This window comes from Cherax quadricarinatus, chromosome 5 (assembly GCF_038502225.1).
Source record: "Cherax quadricarinatus isolate ZL_2023a chromosome 5, ASM3850222v1, whole genome shotgun sequence".
Lineage (NCBI taxonomy): Eukaryota > Metazoa > Arthropoda > Malacostraca > Decapoda > Parastacidae > Cherax > Cherax quadricarinatus.
The window spans coordinates 66,987,221-67,013,031 of record NC_091296.1 but is presented as its reverse complement, the minus strand read 5'-3'; the positions used below and the strand labels follow the sequence as shown (position 1 = coordinate 67,013,031).

Genomic DNA, 25,811 nt, shown 5'->3' with positions numbered 1-25,811 from the left:
CCCTCTACATTTGTTGGTGACCCCCCTCTACATTTGTTGATAGTCCCCTCTACATTTGTTGGTGACTCCCTCTACATTTGTTGGTGACCCCCTCTACATTTGTTGGTGACCCCCCTCTACATTTGTTGGTGACTCCCTCTACATTTGTTGGTGGCTCCCTCTACATTTGTTGGTGGCTCCCTCTACATTTGTTGGTGGCTCCCTCTACATTTGTTGGTGACCCCCTCTACATTTGTTGGTGACTCCCTCTACATTTGTTGGTGGCTCCCTCTACATTTGTTGGTGGCTCCCTCTACATTTGTTGGTGGCTCCCTCTACATTTGTTGGTGACCCCCCTCTACATTTGTTGATAGTCCCCTCTACATTTGTTGGTGACCCCCCTCTACATTTGTTGATAGTCCCCTCTACATTTGTTGGTGACCCCCCTCTACATTTGTTGGTGACCCCCCTCTACATTTGTTGATAGTCCCCTCTACATTTGTTGGTGACTCCCTCTACATTTGTTGGTGACCCCCTCTACATTTGTTGGTGACCCCCCTCTACATTTGTTGGTGACTCCCTCTACATTTGTTGGTGGCTCCCTCTACATTTGTTGTTGACCCCCTCTACATTTGTTGGTGACTCCCTCTACATTTGTTGGTGACCCCCCTCTACATTTGTTGGTGGCTCCCTCTACATTTGTTGGTGACCCCCCTCTACATTTGTTGATAGTCCCCTCTACATTTGTTGGTGACCCCCTCTACATTTGTTGGTGACTCCCTCTACATTTGTTGGTGGCTCCCTCTACATTTGTTGGTGGCTCCCTCTACATTTGTTGGTGGCTCCCTCTACATTTGTTGGTGGCTCCCTCTACATTTGTTGGTGACTCCCTCTACATTTGTTGGTGGCTCCCTCTACATTTGTTGGTGGCTCCCTCTACATTTGTTGGTGGCTCCCTCTACATTTGTTGGTGGCTCCCTCTACATTTGTTGGTGGCTCCCTCTACATTTGTTGGTGGCTCCCTCTACATTTGTTGGTGGCTCCCTCTACATTTGTTGGTGGCTCCCTCTACATTTGTTGGTGGCTCCCTCTACATTTGTTGGTGGCTCCCTCTACATTTGTTGGTGGCTCCCTCTACATTTGTTGGTGGCTCCCTCTACATTTGTTGGTGGCTCCCTCTACATTTGTTGGTGGCTCCCTCTACATTTGTTGGTGGCTCCCTCTACATTTGTTGGTGACCCCCTCTACATTTGTTGGTGGCTCCCTCTACATTTGTTGGTGGCTCCCTCTACATTTGTTGGTGACCCCCTCTACATTTGTTGGTGACTCCCTCTACATTTGTTGGTGACCCCCTCTACATTTGTTGGTGACCCCCTCTACATTTGTTGGTGACTCCCTCTACATTTGTTGGTGACTCCCTCTACATTTGTTGGTGACCCCCTCTACATTTGTTGGTGACTCCCTCTACATTTGTTGGTGACTCCCTCTACATTTGTTGGTGACCCCCTCTACATTTGTTGGTGGCTCCCTCTACATTTGTTGGTGACTCCCTCTACATTTGTTGGTGACTCCCTCTACATTTGTTGGTGGCTCCCTCTACATTTGTTGGTGACTCCCTCTACATTTGTTGGTGACCCCCTCTACATTTGTTGGTGGCTCCCTCTACATTTGTTGGTGACTCCCTCTACATTTGTTGGTGGCTCCCTCTACATTTGTTGGTGACTCCCTCTACATTTGTTGGTGGCTCCCTCTACATTTGTTGGTGACTCCCTCTACATTTGTTGGTGGCTCCCTCTACATTTGTTGGTGACCCCTCTTTACATTTGTTGGTGTTCCCCTCTACATTTTTTGATGATCCCCTCTACATTTGTTGGTATTCCCCTCTACATTTGTTGGTGACTCCCTCTACATTTGTTGGTGACTCCCTCTACATTTGTTGGTGACCAAATCCCTCTATATTTGAGTACCAGACGCTGGTTGTCGCGTGTTGTTTTCTGGTCAAGCAGTTTTCTTGCTTCAAGATAAGGAGTCTCTGGATTTTTAGAGTATTTTTTAAACTTCTCCCTGCTGGTCCCTCTGTTCTTCAGCAGGTGTTTTGTTCCCTGTTCCAGTTCTCTGCTGCTTCCTTCTTCCTTCCCATGTCTCCCTTTCTGCCTTTGTTTTCCTTCGTACAGTCTTCTTAGTGTGTATATTCACCTAATTGTGGTTGCAGGGGTCGAGTCACAGCTCCTCTGTGTGTGTGTCCTGAAAATTCATAATAAATGGATATATTCATTCAGTTGAGTGCTTAGCCTTGAAGCTGTTGTCTAAAAAGTGTTTTACCGGCAGTATCACTGCACTTCATCTCAAAGTACTCTAGCTAAACAAGCAGCTGTAAAAATCTATTGTTTACACGAGCAGTGCATTCAGTCTCAAAATCAATAACGAGAACAATGAACGAGATATCTTCAGAGTCTAAGCATTTATAGAGTATTATCAAGTGCATTATGGTGTATTACGAAGTGTGAACTGAATTGTGCATGTTAAGTCGTGGTGTGGCCAGTGATCGCCCTCCTCCCTCACTTTGACTCAGTCATACATGGCTCAAGTGAGTCTTCTTTTGTTTTGTCTTACTCACGAGCTCCTTTAACTCAAGCTTTTTTTTTAATATTTCTTATAAATCTTCTTGCCTGCTGTTCAGTCTCTGTTCACTGCTTCTTATTCCCAATTTCTTCTTTGTCCTACATTAATTTTCGGTCTCATTACCTGCACTCATTCTATTTACTTTGGTCTTCCTTGTATTTACTGTTTTATGTAGTCCATTTGTTTTTCATCTTCGTTCTCTACCTCCTTGGAGTGTGTCAAAGAGGACTTCTCCTTCAAGAATATTAAAATATATTCTTCATTCTGCTCCTCTACTAATTTCTTAATTAGTTTCCTACCTTTTCTATTTATCATCTAATACACCCTTTCCTCCATTTCTATCGCCTTCTTTTCATCCAATTCTACCTTCATCACTTATTTCCATTTTTACCTCCATCTTTCTTTTAAATACCCATAATAAATCCTTGTCTCTCGTGGTGGGCAGCACACTGACCCTGACTACTCGTGCACCTACGTCGTCCTCTACACAGATACCAACTTCAAGGGCTTTGGCCTCTCATTCACCATCGGCCGAGGCAACGAGCTGGGTAAGTCTCCTTGAAAAATCTGAATACTATTTCTCAGGCAAGAAAATTTAAATTATAGCTCTAGAAACAATTATTTCTTATAGTTAGTTTAATATCTTTATTATGCACCCCATACCCATCCTGTGGGCGGTAGTCAAAAGATTACAAAGTTACATAATGGGTCCAGGGACTGGACCCCAAAGTTATGATAGCTGAACTAGTTACAAAGGTAATGAACTATATTAAGTCAATTATCTACTAAAGAAAATTTTTTTGTGTGTGTATAAATGTTCATTTCTTTACCGAGAATTGTTAAGCCAGTCAGATCAAACATTTCAAGCCAGGTCATTGCAGCTAATACCTTGATTATCTTTTGAAAATTCATTAGAAAAATATATGAGTCAAATTGGACAGGTGTAAATAGGACCTGCAAGCATTGCATGGGCCAGTAGGCATACTTCAGTGTTCCACTTTTCTTATGTTTTTAGGCTAACCAACCTTTTCAAGGCCTCATTGGTATTGCTGTTTTACCTTGTGAACGTAATAACCAGTGATGTCTCCCACAACCGTGACATTATTTGGTTCAGGTTTCACTGTTGGGTTATATTTCCCTTAATAAATCATGTTCACTACTTAATCCTCTATATCATCGTTTGACTGATGTTTGAGTAGTAAAGTTGACTGGTGATATGAAGGAAAAATTAACAGAGGTTAGTAGTGAAGATGAATCCACCTGTGAAATTGAAATGAGTTGGGTTAAACAGATTATTGGTGTTGTGAAACAGATGAAGATCTGTCCCTCGGTCTGACTCGGGTAACTCGGGTTACGACAGAGAAGCATCAATAATATGTACTAGAATTCAACAAAGCTAAACACTGTCGCTAGCATCGCCTTTTCCTTCAGCTAATTTTACTATAAGTGATATAGGTAAGAGATGGTTCCTATGTGATGCCGTAAATGCTATTTCTCATTATCTCTTGGGAGATAGATGAGCTGCTGATACTCATTTATGAGTTGCTACATGAGAGCAACATACTGTACAAGATATAGAAACAAAATAAACTGACTCCCTTATCCTGAAGGTAACTCATAGATTTAACAGACGAGCATTACCTCCACTGGTTATTTAGTTTATGTGTGGCCTCCAGTGATATGTTTACCTCTGTGCATATCCTTAGGTGAAGTCTACACCTTCTGTCCGAGTCTATACTCAGTGTCCTCATTGGTCTTTATTATTCTCGTTAATTTTACGTCACCAGTAAACAGAGGATATATCTGACCCAATCATATCTGGTATGCCATTCACGTATACCAGTCAGAAACAGTATTGGTCTTAATACGGATCCTTGTGGAACCTTTCTTGTTACTCCTCCCCATTCCGACATCTTAGACAATCACTCTTCATCTCTTTCCACTAAGCTACTCTTTGAAGTACTAGAATACATACCCTGTTATTCCTGCCTGCACCTCAAGGTTTTATCCCAATCTCGTGTAAGATACAGTGTCAAAGACCTATCACTCCAAGATTATGCAGTTCACTCTGTCCTGTTTCATTTGTCTCTGTTCTGTCGTACTTCAACATATAGTGAACCGGAAACTCTTCTTAAAGATCATTTTTACAACTGTTATGCTAAGTGTGTGGTTCCCTGACAGTGGTGGAAGCTGTGAAGTCCCTTTCGTACCTGGTGGTCGGCAAGAACCTCAGTGATATATATGATGACTTCGCGGCCACCTGGAGGTCTCTCACCTCGGAATCGCAGCTAAGATGGGTCAGTCTCCTTTAGTTGTAATGATATTACTAGAGGCAATATTATTTTTGTTATAAAATGTTCATAACAATAATAATATTTGTACTGAACAACAAATATTAAATTAAAATTTAATTTGAGTATTTCAGTCCTCTAACGAATATCACCTCTTAACGTCCACTTTGTACCTTTGATTCTCTCCTCGTTTCAAATCAACCTTGACTTCATAAGGATCAAAGATGAACCAAAACGGTAACCAACTTCCACTTACATTTTAAACCTGTGGACTAGCTGTGATCACATTAAAGTACTCTCTCTTGTTATGCAGTCTTTACCATTATGAGGTTTTTGTAACTTATAGTAAGCTCATAACGTGAGTTTGTTAGGTTGGGCCAGAGAAGGGAGTAGTGCACCTGGGAGTGGCTGCGCTGGTCAACGCTCTCTGGGACCTCTGGGCACGTATTCAACACAAACCTCTCTGGAAGCTGCTTGTGGACATGGAGCCAGAGCAACTCGTCTCCACCATAGATTTTAGATACATGTGAGTCTATGGGCTGTGCTGTGTATATCATGGTGACATGGGTGATGATACCAGGACTAGAATTCAGAATTATAATAGTTAACAATTAGAAGTAATTTATTCTTTATCTTTTTAATTATATTGTGTTTTTCTTTTTTTACCTTTTCTAGTTTTATTTTTATTGCAAGAGTGTCGAATATGCATGACAGTGTCCTCCATCGAAGACACTGCAAGACTCCAAGGGGACATCAACCAAATCTTTCAATGGGCCGCAGAAAATAGTACGAAGTTCAATGAAGACAAATTTTAATTACTCCGATATGGAAAACTTGAGGAAATTAAAACTATATCAACCACACAACAGAGCGAAAAACTAATGGGAGTGATTAATGTCAGAGGATCTCACTTATAAATATCACAACAATTTATCTACCTCATCTGCTAGAAAAATGATAGGATAGATAATGATAATCAAAACTAGGGATGCCAAGCCCATGATAATTCTCTTCAAATCGTTTGTTCTCTCTAGGCTGGAATACTGCTGTGCACTAACGGCCCCTTTCAAGGCAGGCGAAATTGCAGACCTGGAGAATGTATAGAAAGCCTTCACGGCGCACATAAGTACGATAAAGCGCCTAAATATTACTGGGAACGGTTGAAGCCCCATGACTTGTATTCCCTGGAAGGTAGGCGAGAAAGATATATGAGGGATTAGTACCAAATTGGCACACGAAAATCACTCGCTACGAAAGCAAAAGACTCGACAGGAGATGGAACATTCCCTTAATAAAAAGCAAGGGCACCACGAGTACACTAAGAGACAACACAATAAGTGTCGGGGACCCAAGATTGTTCATCTGCTTCCCAGCATACATAGGGGTATTACCAATAGACCCATGGCTGTCTTCAAGAAGGCGCTGGACAGATACCTAAAATCAGTACCTGACCAGCCGGGCTGTGGTTCGTACGTCGCTTTACGTGCGGCCAGCAGTAACAGCCTGGTTGATCAGGTCCTGATCCACCACTAGGCCTGGTCCCAGACCGGGCCGCGGGGGCTTTGACCCCCGAAACCCTCTCCAAGTAGGAGGGTTAGAGCCTGTTTATCAGGAGAAATCTTTGAATTTATCTGATTCTCTATCCTTCACCCCCCCCCCCCCCACATCTGAAGTTGACACCTTAATATTGTCATTACCTTTGATCCACAAATGCTCTAAACTCAATGAGTATCATGTGTCATGTGTCACGCGCTTGTGTTTGAACCCGGACACAGGTATGGTAGAAATGTAAGCAGCAACTGGCCAGTAACTGCATAATAAAACTGGTGGACTGGTTAAGGGAGGGAGTATATTAACGATTCTGAGCTGTCCACATGCAAACTGAGGACAATAATACGAAAAGGATTTCAACTGAACTTCATTAACTTGGAACAGAATGGAACTGACACTAGTAAGTCTTATCTTTCTATCATTCTAGAGTTGCCACATGTCTGTGGCGCATTCAACAAAATGAACATACTTTCGGATATCATTACAGCCCAGCTCCGGCTGGAATACAAGTATACCCCTGGAAGTTTGCACTACGACTAAATGTAACCATTGCCAGAGGAACCATGATTACATCCTGTGTCGTCATGTGCTGGAATGCGAAAAAATTATGAATTCAGAGGCAATTCACTCACAAATGTTCAAGAAATGTCAATGTATTTTATCCACAATGGCATATTACCAGCCATTCAGGGAAAATACCCTGACTTTGCCCTCTGAAAATATCCACTTCAACTTGTTTAAATTCAACCATACCTTGCTAAAATAATTTATAGTGTGTAAGCTACATTGTAATTTTTGGGGACTGAATTCATGTCTGCATAAACAACTCATTACAATTGTTACCAGATCATTAATTTGTAAATAGTTCATTACCACTGTAACTTGCTAAGTTATCTAAACCTTAGGCCCTGTTATATGCGTCTTAATCTTTTGAGTGGGTCTAAACTAAACCACGTAGCTAGTAACAAAACATTATGGGTAATGAGAACCATATAATATACCATATACCATGGAAATTTGTTAATGGTAAAAGTATGACACTGTTGAAGTTGACCGGACTTGACAGAGAGGATGTGCTGACGAGGGAGGAGGCGGTGCAAATGCTGAATGAGATGCAGAAGGGTAAGGAGGCGCGAGAGGAGAGGATGCTGAACCGCGGCTACCCAGCATACACCACTGGCGCAGGTGAAGCTAAAGTATTATTATTATGTAGGGTATATCATTATCTTATGACCCTCTCTTTCACGTAGGGTATCTTTATACTAATCAGTAGTTATTGATCCGAGGCATTGGAGCTATTCCCTTCCCTACTTTATAATCCAGTCTGATGACTTCAAAATCACCAGGCGCTGTATGACCCTAAGGAATTATAGATCAGATGTGACTCAGACACAAGGTACGCCACAGTCATGCTACTGTGCATTTGTAGTTACAGTGTGGTCCATGCTAATATTCTCATGGTATATATAAATATACGTAGTTGGATGAATCTTGTTAGGCCGGCATGGTCCAGTGGTTAACACATTGCCTGCCATGGGTTCGATTCCCAACCGTTCTATGATTTTTTTTTTTTTTGCAAGCATGTAATTACGATTTCGCGAGACTAACGAATTTAGCTCTTCGGTACTATTGTAATAATTATAATAATTGTCAATGATTCCGTCTTTGCATATTAAATCATACTATATCCATTGTAATATTCTTAAATATTTAGAAATTTCTTCACATAATCATCTTATTTTTATGAGTTGTATTATAGTTCTACTTATTCCATTTCTATTTGTTTTAACTGAGATGAGGTTCTCAACCCGTGAGCCGCGGACTCCTAAGAGGTCTTTGAGTTATTCCAAGGGTTCGGAAGCGTATACCTCGAGTATAACTGGAGAGGGTTCCGGGGGATCAACACCCCATCGGCCCGGTCTGTGATCAGGCCTCGCGGTGGATCAGGGCCTGATTAAGAAGGCTGTTGCTGCTGGCCGCAGGCAAGTCAACGTACGAACCACAGCCCGGCTGGTCAGGTACTGACTTTAGGTGCCTGTCCAGCTCCTTTTTGAAGACAGTCAGGGGTCTGTTGGTAATCCCCCTTATGTATGCTGGGAGGCAGCTGAGCAGTCTTGGGTCTCTGACACTTATTGCGTTGTCTCAGCTTTCTCGTGGTGCCCCTGCTTTTCATTGGAGGGATGTTGCCTCGCCTGCCCAGTCTTTTGCTTTCGTAGGGTGTGATTTTCGTGTGCAGATTTGGGACTAGTCCCTCTAGGACTTTCCAATTGTATATTATCATGTATCTTTCTCGCCTGCATTCCAGAGAGTACAAATCAAGGTATTTAACCGTTCCCAGTAATTTAGGTGCTTTTTCGTATTTATACGTGCCGTGAAAGTTTTCTGTACATTCTCCAGGTCTGCAATTTCACTTCCTTGAAAGGGGCCTTTAGTGTACAGCGATTTGAAAAGAATCGTCATGGGCCTGGCATCCCTAATTTTGAAGGTTCTCATTATCCATTGTTGTTGACATGTTTAAGTCACCCGCTCCTCTCCTACTATCCTCACTCTGCCTATATATTCCCACGTTTATACACTATAGACTCAAAACAAGTTTGGAGATCAAGTTTGGCTTCGAAGCTTTGCCTTGAAGCTTGGTCTCAAAGCTAGGTTTTGAAGCTTGATCTCAAAGCTTGGTCTCCGTGACTGTCCTCTAAGCTTAGTCTCCATGCGTGTTCTCCAAGTTTAGTCTTAAAGCTTGGAAACCTTGAATACGTGTGGGGTGGGCGAGGGTAGGATGCATTAAGTGGGTCCTATCCAACTCTACCCTCACAGGGTACCTGTGAGGGTAGACGTGGATAGGATCCATGTAGGAGTGGGCATGGGTGGGGTGATTGTGGAGGTGGGGTATCAACCTCTATGGTCAACGTGTCAGATGAATGAATGGATAAGTTTACTGGTGTATTGGAGTGGGAATGGATGGATAGGAATGTGTGTGGTCTGACAGTGGCGGGTATGAGGCTGTAAGAGTATTGGCTTTATGGGAAGGTGAGAGGGAATGATGGAGAGTGAGATTGTGAGGGAGGGTGGGGGGGGAGAATAGTTCGATTGGTACGTTGGAGGGGGAGACTGATGGAGGGTTGGCTAGCGAATTGTTTGTGTGAGGATGTGATCCTGATGAGTATAAGGGGTTAGAGATGACGTTTGGAATAATTGTGTACATGGGAACGAATGGTCAGGGTAGATTAGTGGTGGGTTAGGCAGAGAGATGTAGTGCTGGTGGGCAGAGTGGGTGGCCGGATAAAGGCTTCCTCTGGCACATAGTGTAGAACGAAGATGAGCAGAGAATGGCGAGTCGTGCTATTTCGTTGGTATATTTGTTTTTAAGCTGGTCTTCCCCTCAAAGGGACGTTCCTAGATGCAGGTGAGGGGCTCTTGATCTGGAAAATTGGATCTGTGCTCCAATTCCCCGAATTAAGCCTGAATGCCTTCCATTCTCCCCCTACAAGCGCTGTATAATCACTACAGTTTAGCGCTCCCCCATGATAATAATTTAAGATAATCTCGGCTCTTTCGAAAGCATTCATTTCTTGAAGATTGTATCAAGCATTATATGTGAATGGAAATTAATTTTATTTTTGAATGTCCAGCCCATTCTTGCACCACGAGTGAAAAGCTTGCTTATTTGAGCATTTCCTTGTTGCTTTACGCCGCCACCTCATTCCCAGATGTACAGTAGCTTGTAATTAAGTAAACCTGTAAGTATTCTAGAGAGTAATAGAAAATAATCAAACCCAATTTAATCCCTACTAACCTAACTTAAAATTAAGAAAATAGCATTTGGAAGTTTAGAGAAACCATTAAAAATTAACACTGGGAACAAGTGATAGTAAAATGAAGATAGTTTGCATTTTCTCAGGTTGCCATAGACAGCAACCACCCAGGGAGGTACTACCGTCCTGCCAAGTGAGTGTAAAACGAAAGCCTGTAATTGTTTTACATGTTGGTAGGATTGCTGGTGTCCTGTTTTCTGTCTCATAAACATGCAAGATTTCAGGTACGTCTTGCTACTTCTTCTTACACTTAGGTCACACTACACATACATGTACAAGCATATATATACACACACACCCCTCTGGGTTTTCTGCTATTTTCTTTCTAGTTCTTGTTCTTTTTTATTTCCTCTTATCTCCATGGGAAAGTGGAACAAAATTCTTCCTCCGTAAGCCATGCGTGTTGTAAGAGGCGACTAAAATGCCAGGAGCAAGGGGCTAGTAACCCCTTCTCCTGTATATATTACTAAATGTAAAAGGAGAAACTTTCGTTTTTCATTTTGGGCCACCCCGCCTCGGTGGGATACTGCCGGTGTGTTGAAAGAAAGAATAATAATAATACATATCTAGATATAAACGTAATACAAATAATCACTGATAATAAATGTACATATATATTATTACAACAGTGTTTATACACATAAACAAAACTGCCTAGCCTTGCTGCATACTTCTTCATGGCACTTTAACTCCCAGTACCAAAATAATCAGGTCTCATGTCAGTCTTGTAGTCAGATATACCTCAACATTCCGCCATAATTCTACTAGTCTATAGTAATAATTGTTACGGACTAAAAGTATAATACTTGTACATAAATAAACTAGTCCCCCTCTCCAGAATATTGCTGATAATCCTTGAGTATACCTGCATGGCATTACTGCTGATAATCCTGGAGTATACCTGCATGGCATTACTGCTGATAATCCTGGAGTATACCTGCATGGCATTACTGCTGATAATCCTGGAGTATACCTGCATGGCATTACTGCTGATAATCCTAGAGTATACCTGCACGGCATTACTGCTGATAATCCTGGAGTATACCTGCATGGCATTACTGCTGATAATCCTCGAGTATACCTGCACGGCATTACTGCTGATAATCCTCGAGTATACCTGCACGGCATTACTGCTGATAATCCTCGAGTATACCTGCACGGCATTACTGCTGATAATCCTCGAGTATACCTGCACGGCATTACTGCTGATAATCCTCGAGTATACCTGCACGGCATTACTGCTGATAATCCTCGAGTATACCTGCACGGCATTACTGCTGATAATCCTCGAGTATACCTGCATGGCATTACTGCTGATAATCCTGGAGTATACCTGCATGGCATTACTGCTGATAATCCTGGAGTATACCTGCATGGCATTACTGCTGATAATCCTCGAGTATACCTGCATGGCATTACTGCTGATAATCCTGGAGTATACCTGCATGGCATTACTGCTGATAATCCTCGAGTATACCTGCACGGCATTACTGCTGATAATCCTCGAGTATACCTGCATGGCATTACTGCTGATAATCCTCGAGTATACCTGCACGGCATTACTGCAGTTTGCGCTGTGTCTGAAGTTAGAAGTACAGAGTTCACTATTATATCAAGAATTTTCCTTCAAGTCTTGAAGGGGCCTGGAGATGCCAACTGTTTATTTTGTGGTTGTACACGTAGTTTATTCCACTGGTATTTATAGTAGCCAAGATGACGACCGTGAAGACTGACACTCGCCAATACTAAGACTATCGTTAGTAGAATATTTTATACCGTATATAGTGGAAAATTGAACTTAAAGTATATCCCAGATGCAGAAATGGTCATTTATTTTTTCTTCCCTGAAAGGCATTGATGTAGGATGGCCTTTCTGTATTATAAGAATATGTAAGTGCAGAAAATAGGTGTTTTGCATCATGTCTGAAAATGTGTCCTGGTTTGAGAATGTGTTCCGTTTTATATCCAATAATTATTGGATGTAATTATTGGATATAAACCAGAACACAAATTAAATTTTGTGTTCTGGTTTGAGAATGAGTGTTTTGCACTGTGTCTAGTAATGCCCATTTTATTCTCAGAATGAGTGTGCTGTTTCTCACTACCTACAGGATGGCTAGGGTACTCGCAGGAGAGGACTCAGACGCTCCTCAAGCAGTATTTGTCCCAGGGCTGGACGCATTTCAAGATCAAGGTGGGACAAAATCTGGAGGATGACAAAAGAAGATGCCAGTTAGTCAGGGATATCATTGGCGAAGATAAAACACTGGTCAGTATTGAGATTAGGAAGGTATGAACGTGGTGCTGTGGTAGTGCCTTCGGCTCACAACTAATGAATCCATGTTCGATCTCGGGGAGGGTGAAAATGCTGAACATGTTACCCCTGTTCACCTAACTGCAAATAGATATTCGGGGGCTAGCCAACTGCTGAGGCTTGCACAGCGATGGAGAGTGGTGTTGTGCATGTCATAGTGGGCTGGGCGGTTCTGACAGCAGAAGCGACAGTAAAATAGTTCCTAGCTTGAAAATTCAACAGAGTATAAAAAAATATACCTCGCTACTGAACCTAGAGGGTAGTTCAAGAGCATGTAGATACACACATGATCTACGAACTAGTCACTTAGTTTTTCTGCTACAATACAATTTATTTTCATTAATAAGATACCTTAACATATATAGGTTAGTGTGCTGCCTTTCTCCATATTTCTCAATAATTAGACACTTAAGCACGTGGCGTTCAAAAAAGTGACTACAAGTCTGACTATATACTCTCCATTCAGTTGGATCATCATCCGGGCATATGCTAAGCTGCCAGAAATACTTGTAAACAAGCCTGGCTACAACAATATTGGTCCATCTGTTTACATTGCAAATTTCTCTGTAAATATATTTACACAAATATGTTATAATGGGTCATATATATGCTCAGGCTTCTAATTGTATTTCCTTGACATTTAAATTCGTTATTACACTCTCCTTATACAGACCTTCATTGGTCATATTAAACTTTATATATATATATATATATATATATATATATATATATATATATATATATATATATATATATATTGGCTATTTTATCAGATCCAGAGTTTTGGAATTATTGCGTGAAATGGAATCCATATGAGTTGTACTAGAATTTATATATATAATTTTTTTTTTTTTTTTCAACAAGTCGGCCGTCTCCCACCGAGGCAGGGTGACCCAAAAAAGAAAGAAAATCCCCAAAAAGAAAATACTTTCATCATCATTCAACACTTTCACCACACTCGCACATTATCACTGTTTTTGCAGAGGTGCTCAGAATACAACAGTCTAGAAGCATACACATATAAAGATACACAACATATCCCTCCAAACTGCCAATATCCCAAACCCCTCCTTTAAAGTGCAGGCATTGTACTTCCCATTTCCAGGACTCAAGTCCGACTATATGAAAATAACCGGTTTCCCTGAATCCCTTCACTAAATATTACCCTGCTCACACTCCAACAGATCGTCAGGTCCCAAGTACCATTCGTCTCCATTCACTCCTATCTAACACGCTCACGCACGCTTGCTGGAAGTCCAAGCCCCTCGCCCACAAAACCTCCTTTACCCCCTCTCTCCATAATATATAATATATATATATTATATATATATATATTATATATATATATATATTATATATATATATATATATATATATATATATATATATATATATATATATATATATATATATATATATATATATATATATATATATAATATATATATATATATATATATATATATATATATATTATATAATATATTATATATATATATGTATATATTATATATATATATATATATTATTATATATATATATATATATATATATATATATATATATATATATATATATATATATATATATATATATGTCGTGCCGAATATGTAAAACTGGTCAATTAGCAAGAACTTATTTAAAATTAAGTCCTTTCTAAAATTTTCTCTTATACGTTTAAAGATATATTTTTTTCATTAATGTTGATGTAAAAATTTATAATTTTGCACCAAAAGGAACTTAGAAAACTTACCTAACCTTATTATAACAAGCGCAATTTATTTTAGCCTAACCCAACTAAATATATTTTAATTTGTTTACAATAATTTAATACTAAACAAACACAGTGAAATATATTTTTTTCGTTAGGTTCAGAATGATTTTGGCGAAATTATTGCATACACAAATTTTCACTTGTCCTATATGGCAAGATGAACGTTGCTATTTAAGCCAAGATCGCAAGTTCTGCCTATTCGGCACGACATATATATATATACACACACACACACTTTGTTTTTAGAGCGAGTATGTTATTAGTCATTATGTGAGTCGAGTGCATTCAGTAATGACAACAGATAATGATGGAGTTCATTGTCATGAATAAGCTTTAGTGTCATTACGATGACAAACAAATTAGTTTGTGATATTAATTCTTATACCTGACTCGGCAGTGGCAGCAAGAGCAGATGCAGCCCTACCAGTGGACTGGTTTAAATGTTATTATTTTAACTTTCATTTCCTTAAAATCATTTAGGTAAGAAATTTCTTGTTAATAAATATCTGCAACTGATTTAAGCAAGGAGTTACTGGTGATAGGCTTCTTGTGAGGGCTTTATTATACGTCATATTTAATGACTACGTCATCCATGGAGGGATGCAGTACTTTTGTCGTCAGTAATGACAGTCGTCCCACAGTTACTAAAAACAACAGACATAGCCCCACTCCACAAAGGGGGGCAGTAAAGCAATAGCAAGGAACTACAGACCGATAGCATTAACATCCCATATCATAAAAATCTTTGAAAGGGTCCTAAGAAGCAAGATCACCACCCATCTAGATACCCATCAGTTACACAACCCAGGGCAACATGGGTTTAGAGCAGGTCGCTCCTGTCTGTCTCAACTATTGGATCACTACAACAAGGTCCTAGATGCACTAGAAGACAAAAAGAATGCAGATGTAATATATACAGACTTTGCAAAAGCCTTCGACAAGTGTGGCCATGGCGTAATAGCGCACAAAATGCGTGCTGAAGGAATAACAGGAAAAGTTGGTAGATGGATCTATAATTTCCTCACAAACAGAACACAAAGAGTAGTAGTCAACAGAGTAAAGTCTGAGACGGCTACGGTGAAAAGCTGTTCCGCAAGGCACAGTACTCGCTCCCATCTTGTTTCTCATCCTCATATCTGACATCGACAAGGATGTCAGCCACAGCACCGTGTCTTCCTTTGCCGATGACACCCGAATCTGCATGAAAGTGTCTTCCATTGTAGACACTGCAAGACTCTAGGCGGACATCAACCAAATCTTTCAATGGGCTACAGAAAACAATATGTTCAACGATGAGAAATTTCAATTACTCCGATATGGTAAACATGATGAAATTAAAACTTCATCAGAGTATACAACAAATTCCAGCCACAAAATAGAGCGAAAAACTAACGTCAAAGACCTGGGAGTGATCATGTCGGAGGATCTCGCCTTCAAGGACCATAACATTGTATCAATCGCATCTGCTAGAAAAATGGCAGGATGGATAATGAGAACCTTCAAAACTAGGGATGCCAAGCCCATGATGACACTTCAGGTCGCTTGTTCTATCTAGGCTGGAATATTGCGGCACACTAACAGCACCTTTCAAGGCAGGTGAAATTGCTGACCTAGAAAATGTACAAATAACCTTCACGGCGCGCATAACGGAGATAAAACACCTCAATTACTGGGAGCGCTTGAAGTTCCTGAATCTGTACTCCCTGGAACGCAGGAGGGAGATATACATGATTATATACACCTGGAAAATCCTAGAGGGACTAGTACCGAACTTGCACGCGAAAAATCACTCACTACGAAAGCAAAATACTCGACAGACGATGCAACATCCCCCCAATGAAAAGCAGGGGTGTCACTAGCACGTTAAGAGACAACACAATAAGTGTCAGGGTCCCAAGACTGTTCAACTGCCTCCCAGCATACATAAGGGGGATTACTAATAGACCCCTGGCTGTCTTCAAGCAGGGACTGGACAAGCACCTAAAGCCGGTACCTGACCAGCCGGGCTGTGGCTCGTACGTTGGATTGCGTGCAGGCAGCAGTAACAGCCTGGTTGATCAGGCCCTGATCCACCATGAGGCCTGGTCACAGACCGGGGCGTGGACCCCCGGAACTCTCTCCAGTCCATGTAGGTTATAGAATATAATACCAGTGCAAGTTTTTTTTATTAATTTGTATTTGTGTTGACTTGTTTCTGAGCATTTAGCAAGATTTATCAGGATAGCCCTTGGATAATTCCTCAAAATTTTAATAACAAGTAGTACTTTGTAAAGTATTACTGATACTGAGAATACCAAGCTTCTTCACTGTCTCAAGGAACTTGCTAGTTTTAGGACACTCGGGAATATTCATAATTAGTTTAGGATAAAATATAGGCTACATACAATCATTCTCGCTATTTTTACAATTACTCTAGAAGTGGGGTTGAAGCCAGCAACAACTCTTTAAGCATTCAGATTATTTTTCTATTGTCTATTTAATGTCCGATTATTTTTAATAAGATTTCCTGTTTGATAAACTTTCTAGTGATTCAATTTCAGATGGTGGATGCTAACCAGAAGTGGAATGTGAATGAAGCCATCGACTGGATGAAAGAACTTGCTCCATATAAACCACTATGGATCGAGGAACCCACCAGCCCTGACGATGTTCTGGGTCACGCCGCCATAGCCAAGGTAATGTAATGAAACAAGAGCTAACCTCAAGTCAAGCGTCACGTTGCCATGGCTGTGGTCAAGTCAAGCGTTACATGACTAATTCAGAATTTTATAATTCACTTTAAAATGAAATTCATCATGTGAAGTACAAAACCCGTCTAGGGCTTTTAGCACAGGAAATGGTAGTAGATTGATCCTTCGCCCACTAACATTACTGAGCCCATATCTCTGACCAATGAGGCTGTTAGTGAAGACTTCTGAAGCATTCTTACTCTCCTCAGGCGCTGAATCCTTTGGGAATCGGGGTTGCCACTGGGGAGGTGTGTCAGAACAGGGTGATATTCAAGCAGATGTTGCAAGCGGGAGCCATGCAGTACTGCCAGATTGACGCCTGCAGGGTGGGAGGTGTCAACGAGGTCCTTTCTATCTATTTAATGGCCAAGAAGTTTAAAGGTATGTGCATGAGTATAGAAAATGGAAATGATACCACCTCTTCAATACAAGGGAAATTAGAATTGGATAATGAAATGGGGTGGAAGGCAGGCAAATAATAGATAGCCAAGGACCATTGCGATAATAAATAAAAGAGTGAAATTTAATCTTGCTAAATCTGATTTTGTCGCAAATTTCTACTACTTGAAGTACAAATTTATTATACGGTTGCAGTGGTGACAAGTTATGAAGACTTGGCTTAGATTAACTATTGTTGTTTTTGTGTGTGGTCAGTTCCTGTGTGTCCCCACGCTGGTGGTGTGGGCCTGTGTGAGATGGTTCAACACCTGCAGATATGGGACTACATCAGTGTGTCGGGGACCAGCAAGGACCGCATCGTCGAGCATGCTGACCAACTATCGGAGCACTTTAAGACGCCTATTAAGATCATCCGCTGCCACTACCTGGCACCCAAAGTTAGTCAATATGCTGTGCACATTCATTCTACATGCTATTTTACTCCACATACTATTTATACTTACGCTTTCTTGGCATCTATAACACTTCTGTTGCAATTATTTTTCTTATCTGTATTGGTCTTTTGTTATTATTCATTTAATTATTATTTTTCTTCTCTTTCTTCACATTCTCATTCTCCTCCTCCTTCTTTGTATCTTTATCATCATTCCTCATAAATCATTATTAATATCATATAACATTGCTGTCGTAATGATAGTGAGGAGCCAACAGTGTCACATATACCAGAAGACCAGCCAGTGACGCCATCTTGGACACTCCTCCCCCAGGTAATAACCTGTCACCTCTCACTATGGTCACTGACCTTCATATTATCATTATATAACTGGTTTAGAATACCGACAAGCTGATGAATGAGACACTTGTGCAACACTTGGCTATCTTTACCGTGGAAATGTATCGCCAATCAGTGGCTTCATCAGTCCAGTACAGTGAAAATCGGTGGAAGATGAGGAGTTTGAGGTAATCAGTCCCTCAGAATGAAGACGATGTGTTCAGTCATTAGTCAGATCACATGGAAACATGACAAAATATTACAAAGTAAGTGAAAAATGTCATCTTCACAAAATTTGTGTTTCATAACACGAGTGGTAACTTATACTCCTATGTTCTTATGTAACCAAACACCGAGGAACATGTATGCAACATTGAAGGGGTTGTCGCGCCTCTCTTCTCTATCTCTCTTTCTGTCTACCTATGCTTAGGCTAGCCCATTCAAACCCCTGCACAGAAGCCCTCCAAACTTTCCTCATCACTGGTGAACATCCTTCCAGATAAATCGAAAAAACTGGAACCGACCTCCGCATGAACCAGCTACATGATCTATATCAAGTTAGACAACAGAGACATTTCCCTGCCATGGGATATTACCCCATTCCAAACTACCATTCCTCCATTTCCCCCCAAAACTCTTCTTAAATCACAACCAAAGCTTCGTCTTGAAGCCAAACATGATGCCTTAAGCTGTATTGATAACTTAGTCACACAGAACAATCTTTCACAAATTATTTACGTTGATAGTTCTGTTCACCAGTCCACTGGTGCAGCTGGTAGTGCTGCTGTTGTCACACAGAGTGATGGTTCTCATAAAGAAATTGGAGCACGCATCAATAACTGGGCCTCTACCCTTCAAGCAGAACTGTTTGCCATACTCCTTGCACTCAAATGTGTCCATGTATCTAAGGTTGACACTTTAATTGTAACTGATTCTCTGTCATCCATAAATGCTCTCAACTCAGAAGCCAGACACAGGTATGGTAAGATTGTGGACAGTGGAGTCAGAGTGCACATGCTGTGGATTCCATCTCACATTGGTCTTCAGATGCATGATAGAACTGATAAATTGGCTAAGCTGTATGCTTTCAAAGAGGGGGTAGATTACAATCTTGGGTTGTCAGTTAGCAGTTTGAGAACAATAATACGAAAAGAACTTGAAATGAACTTGATTGACTTAAGACTTAGGGAGATTGACACAAGTCAGTCCATCTATCATCATTCCATCATGCAGGAGGAACCACATGTCTATGGTGCATCCAACAAGATAAGCAGACTCTTGGATGTCACTACTGCCCGGCTCCGGCTGGGTTACAAGTATCTATGGCAGGTTAAATCACCACCACCAGATGTAGACCAAACGAAATGTAAACTTTGCCAGATGGACTATTGTCACACCTTGCATCATTATGTACTGGAGTGTGATCAAATTAATGAATTTAGAAACAACTCACTCAGAAATGTTCAAGAAATGGCAAAGTATTTTATCCACAGTGGTATATTACAGACCATTCTGGAGAAATACCCTGACTTTGCTAGCTGTAAATAATGCATTACCATGTGTGTGTGTGTACTCACCTAATTGTGCTCACCTAATTGTGGTTGCAGGGGTCGAGACTCAGCTCCTGGCCCCGCCTCTTCACTGATCGCTACTGGATCCTCTCTCTCTCTGCTTCCTGAGCTTTGTCATACCTCTTCTTAAAACTATGTATGGTTCCTGCCTCCACTACTTCACTTGCTAGGCTATTCCACTTGCTGACAACTCTATGACTGAAGAAATACTTCCTAACGTCCCTGTGATTCGTCTGAGTCTTCAGCTTCCAGTTGTGACCCCTTGTCCCTGTGTCCCCTCTCTGGAACATCCTATCTCTGTCCACCTTGTCTATTCCCCGCAGTATCTTGTATGTCGTTATCATGTCTCCCCTGACCCTTCTGTCCTCCAGTGTCGTCAGTCCGATTTCCCTTAACCTTTCCTCGTACGACATTCCCTTGTGTGTGTGTGTGTGTGTGTGTGTGTGTGTGGGTGGGTGGGTGGGTGGGTGTGTGTGAGGGTGTGTGTGAGGGTGTGTGGTTGGGTGTGGGTGTGTGTGTGTGTGTGTGTGGGTGTGCGTCCTTGTGTGTATGCATATATTTGTACGCTCGTGTGCACATGTCCGTGCGTGCGCCCTCGTGTGTGTATGTGTGTGTGCGCGCGCTAGTGTGGGTGTATGATCCACTTAATATTTGTATTTATAACTCATTACAATTGTGACCAGGTGTGGACGTATCAGTGGTTCATTACTTTGTAATTTGTTCATGACTGTAACTATGTATAGGAGTGAGACTGATTCATTACTTCTGTAACTTGCCATGATTGTGACCAGATCTACCTGGAGTTCATTACCATTGTAACTAGTTCAGCTATCATAACTTTGGGGTCCAGTCACTGGACCCATTATGTACCTTTGTAATCTTTTGACTACCGCCCACAGGATGGGTATGGGGTGCATAATAAAGATATTAAACTAAACTGTGTGTGTGTGTGTGTGTACTCACCTATTTGTGGTTTTGTGTGTGTGTGTGTACTCACCTATTTGTGGTTGTGTGTGTGTGTACTCACCTATTTGTGGTTGCAGGGGTCGAGTCACAGCTCCTGGCCCCGCCTCTTCGCTGATTGCTACTAGGTTCTCTCTCTCCCTGCCCCATGAGCTCTATCATACCTCGCCTTAAAACTATGTATGGTTCCTGCCTCCACTACATCACTTTCTAGGCTATTCCATGGCCTGACTACTCTATGACTGAAGAAATACTTCCTAACATCCCTTTGATTCATCTGAGTCTTCAACTTCCAATTGTGACCTCTTGTGTCTGTGTCCCATCTCTGGAACATCCCGTCTTTGTCCACCTCGTCTATTCCGCGCAGTATTTTATATGTCGTTATCATGTCTCCCCTGACCCTCCTGTCCTCCAGTGTCGTCAGGCCGATTTCCCTCAACCTTTCTTCATAGGACAATCCCCGTAGCTCTGGGACTAGTCTTGTTGCAAACCTTTGCACTTTCTCTAATTTCTTGACGTGCTTGACTAGGTGTGGATTCCAAACTGGTGCTGCATACTCCAGTATGGGCCTGACGTAGATGGTATACAGAGTCTTAAACGAATCCTTACTGAGGTATCGGAACGCTATCCGTAGGTTTGCCAGGCGCCCGTATGCTGCAGCAGTTATCTGACTGATGTGCGCCTCAGGAGATATGCTCGGTGTTATACTCACCCCCAGATCTTTTTCCTTGAGTGAGGTTTGCAGTCTTTGGCCATCTAAACTATATTGTGTCTGCGGTCTTCTTTGCCCTTCCCCAATCTTTATGACTTTGCATTTGGCAGGGTTAAATTCAAGGAGCCAGTTACTGGACCAGGCTTGTAGCCTGTCCAGGTCTCTTTGTAGTCCTGCCTGATCCTCGTCCGATTTGATTCTTCTCATTAACTTCACATCATCTGCAAACAAGGACACTTCTGAGTCTATCCCTTCCGTTATGTCGCTCACATATACCAAGAACAGCACAGGTCCTAGGACTGACCCCTGTGGAACCCCGCTTGTCACAGGCACCCACTCTGACATCTCGTCGCGTACCATGACTCGTTGTTGCCTCCTTGTCAGATATTCTCTGATCCATTGCAGTGCCTTTCCTGTTATGTGTGCCTGGTCCTCTAGCTTTGGCAGTAACCTCTTGTGAGGAACTGTGTCGAAGGCCTTCTTGCAGTCCAAAAATATGCAGTCGATCCACCCCTCTCTCTCTTGTCTTACTTCTGTCACCTTGTCATAAAACTCTAGTAGGTTTGTGACACAGGATTTTCCTTCCCTGAAACCGTGCTGGTTATCAATTATACACTTGTTTCTTTCCAGGTGCCCCACCACTCTCCTCCTGATGATCTTCTCCATGACCTTGCATACTATACACTTTAGTGATACAGGTCTGTAGTTTAGTGCCTCATGTCTGTCTCCCTTTTTAAAAATTGGGACTACATTTGCCATTTTCCATACCTCAGGGAGTTGCCCAGTTTCAAATGATGTGTTGAAGATCTTTGTTAATGGCTCACACAATATTTCTGCTCCCTCTTTAAGGACCCATGGAGAGATGTTGTCTGGTCCCACCGCCTTTGAGGTGTCAAGTTCGCATAGCAGCTTCTTCACCTCCTCCTTGGTTATATGTACCTCATCCAGCACTTGCTGGCGTGCCCCCCTGTTCTGATTTCTTGGAGTCCTACTGGTTTCCACTGTAAATACCTCTTTAAATCTTGTGTTGAGCTCCTGACAAACCTCTCGGTCGTTTCTTGTGAATTCCCCATCACCCTTCCTCAGTCTGATTACCTGGTCCTTGACTGTTGTTTTCCTCCTGATGTGGCTGTACAACAGCTTCGGGTCAGTCTTTACTTTTGATGCTATGTCATTTTCATATTGTCTCTGAGCCTCCCTTCTTATCTGTGCATATTCGTTTCTGGCTCTTCGGCTGATTTCTTTATTTTCCTGAGTTCTCTGTCTTCTGTACCTTTTCCATTCTCTAGTACACCTAGTTTTTGCCTCCCTACACCTTTAGGTGAACCAAGGACTCATTCTGTTCTTCCCATTATTTCTGTTTCCCTTGGGAACAAACCTCTCCTCTGCCTCCTTGCATTTTGTTGCTACATAGTCCATCATTTCTTGTACTGGTTTTCCTGTCAGTTCCCTCTCCCACTGAATGTCTTGAAGGAAGTTCCTCATGCCTGATTAGTTCCCCCTTTTGTAGTTTGGTTTTTCCCAGCCTATTCCTGCTACTCTCTCCACTTGGAGCTCAACTATGTAGTCGAATCACAGAACCACATGATCACTAGCTCCCAGGGGCCTTTCATACATGATACCCTCGATGTCCGAACTACTCATGGTGAATACAAGGTCCAACCTTGCTGGTTCATCCTCTCCTCTCTCTCTGGTAGTGTCTCTAACATGTTGATGCATGAGGTTTTCCAGTACCACATCCATCATCTTGGCTCTCCATGTTTCGGGACCCCCATGGAGCTCCAGGTTTTCCCAGTCAATCTCCTTGTGATTGAAATCACCCATAACTAGTAACTTTGCTCCCCCCATGTGTGCTCTCCTGGCCACCTCGGCTAGTGTGTCGATCATTGCTCTGTTGCTCTCATCGTATTCTTCTCTTGGCCTCCTGCAGTTCTGTGGTGGGTTGTACATTACTGCAATTATCACCTTATGTCCCTCAGACTGGATTGTTCCTACTAAGTAGTCCCTTTTGCCTGTGCCATCCATTCCTTCCATTTTCTCAAAACCCCACTGGTTTTTAATGAGCAGTGCAACTCCTCCTCCCCCTCTCCTCCCTCTGTCTTTCCTGAGGATTTGATATCTGGATGGAAAGATTGAATCTGTTATTATTCTGGTGAGTTTTGTTTCTGTGAGTGCTATTATGTCTGGGGATGTCTCTTTGATTCTTTCGTGCCACTCCTCATACTTGTTTGTTATTCCATCTGCATTTGTATACCACACCTTCAACTTCTTTTCTAAGACTGTGGTCTGGGAGGTATATTGGGGTTGGGGAAGTGGGAGACCTGGTAAGGAACTATGGGTTGTTGCTGTGGGGGTGGAGTTTGTAATGTAGTGGGTGGGGGCATTGGATGTGGCATGGGTGTTTTGATTTAGAGTGTTTGGTTGCACTGGGGTTGACCTGGTTGGGAGGCTTCTATAGGAAGTTGTGAGGGAGGCTGTATTTGATCTTCTTCCTGGGTCTGGGATCTCCTGTCTGTCTTCTCCATCCCCTCTCTTTCCTCCTTTCGCCTTTGTATCATCTCTCTCAGTTTCTGCCTTTCTTCTTGTGTTCTGTCGCGGTCGAGATACACCTTCCTGTATGCCGTCATGTCCCTTAATCGTGCTTTCTCCTGCAGGATCCTGGTCCGAGTCGCTTCTGCCTTGAAGGTCACTCTCACTGGCTGGGTTCTTTTTTTTTACAAACCCCCCTATTCTCCGAAAATTTTCCAGCTGGGTCATATCGTCTTCTCCTATTGCTTTCATGATGCTTTCAATTGCTTTTTTTTCCCCTTGTTTTCTTGCTTCATATGTTTCCCCTTCGACTTCCTGGAGCCCATACACAAAGACTGACCTCACCCTTTCATTCTCCCACTGCATATCCCTGTGTATCCCCTCATTTAATTTGGTTTCCTCCACTGCAGCTTTCCTTTCATCAGATTTACTGGCTAATGTGCTTGGGCTCAGTGGCCTGTCATTTTCCCTTCTCGGCTTTCCTTGGGCTCTGTTGTTGTCTGTTAGGGCCTCCACATAAAGCTTAGCTCTTTCATTTGCTACAGTCTCCTCTGATAGAGCTTCTCCATGCAGTTGTGCCCCTTCTTTCCCTACAGTCCCCTTGTTTGTGGCTGAGGTAGCAGTCTCTGTTGTCAATCCCAAAATGTTCTTTAGTTCTTTAGGCTGTTTCAGATTTTTCAATTCCTCTTCTAAACTCTGTATCCTAGCTTCTGCTGCTTTGACATGCACCTCCCACTTCCTGCTTTCCATATCTATCCTCTCTTCCATCCTCATGCTAAGTTCTTCTAGTTTCTTTTCCCATTCATGATCCCTTTTTATGAGCTCTGCTGCCCAATCTTCCTTTGCAGTTTCCTCCTCCTGTCCCTTGGTTTTTCTTGTTGCTCTCTGGCAACCCATTTTTGTTTTATCCTGATTGCCTCAGAGTGGGAAACCTATGTAGTTCTGTATGTTAGGTTAGTAGTGTGTATGTCAGAGTGTGGGGGGGGAAGTAGTGGAGGAACTGTGGCTATGTGGGAGCGGAGTGGGGAGGGTTTAGGGTGAACGGGGGAGGGGAGGGTGATCGAGGGAGGGGAGGGATCAGGGGAAGTAGTGAGATGTCGGTGGTGAGGGGGGAGTGTATGTGTGTCTGGATATGTGTGTGTGTGTGTGTGTGTGTTGTGTGTTGTGTGTTGTGTGTGTGTGTGTGTGTGTGTGTGTGTGTGTGTGTGTGTGTGTGTAATTTTGTGTGTAATTTTGTGTGGAATTATATGTGGGTTTATTATGTACTGAAAGGTAGGTGGCTTGTGCGTTGTAATGTAAGTCTCAGTGGTCCTTGGCTGCCCACACCTTCTTGTGACCTGACCCCCAACCTCCTGGGACTTACCAGCACTTACAGTGTGTGTGTGTGTGTGTGTGTATGTGTGTATGTATGTGTGTATGTATGTGTGTGTGTGTGTGTGTGTGTGTGTGTTTGTGTGTGTTTGTGTATGTGTGTATATATATATATGTGTGTGTGTGTGTGTGTGTGTGTGTGTGTGTGTGCATGTGTGTGTGTGTGTGTAATTATGTGTCGAATTATGTGTGGGTTTATTATGTGTCTGAAAAGTAGGTGGCTTGTGCTTGGAGTGTAATGTAGATTCTCAGTTGTCGCTTGTGTCCACAACCTCTTGTGACCTGACTCCCACCCTTACAGTGTTGCCTATGCTCGACCTGCTTATAGTGAGTTAATCCTTGTTCAGTGGATTACCATTTGCTAAACCTTATTGAATACTTGAGTGCCTATTCTTTATCGTGCTATGAGAGTTAGACCATTC

General features: G+C 42.1%; 1 protein-coding gene across 1 annotated transcript in view; it reads left to right on the top strand.

The window, feature by feature from the left end:
* The window catches only part of LOC128685004 (mitochondrial enolase superfamily member 1-like), a 37,370-nt gene that overhangs the window by 10,335 nt on the left and 1,224 nt on the right, over nucleotides 1-25,811 (top strand). The window contains exons 3-10 of the mRNA XM_070103578.1: nucleotides 3,047-3,149; nucleotides 4,783-4,898; nucleotides 5,264-5,418; nucleotides 7,510-7,628; nucleotides 12,367-12,524; nucleotides 16,884-17,018; nucleotides 17,282-17,453; nucleotides 17,727-17,908. Of these exons, the coding sequence (XP_069959679.1) occupies nucleotides 3,047-3,149; nucleotides 4,783-4,898; nucleotides 5,264-5,418; nucleotides 7,510-7,628; nucleotides 12,367-12,524; nucleotides 16,884-17,018; nucleotides 17,282-17,453; nucleotides 17,727-17,908 (1,140 nt within the window). The remainder of the gene's footprint in view (nucleotides 1-3,046; nucleotides 3,150-4,782; nucleotides 4,899-5,263; nucleotides 5,419-7,509; nucleotides 7,629-12,366; nucleotides 12,525-16,883; nucleotides 17,019-17,281; nucleotides 17,454-17,726; nucleotides 17,909-25,811) is intronic.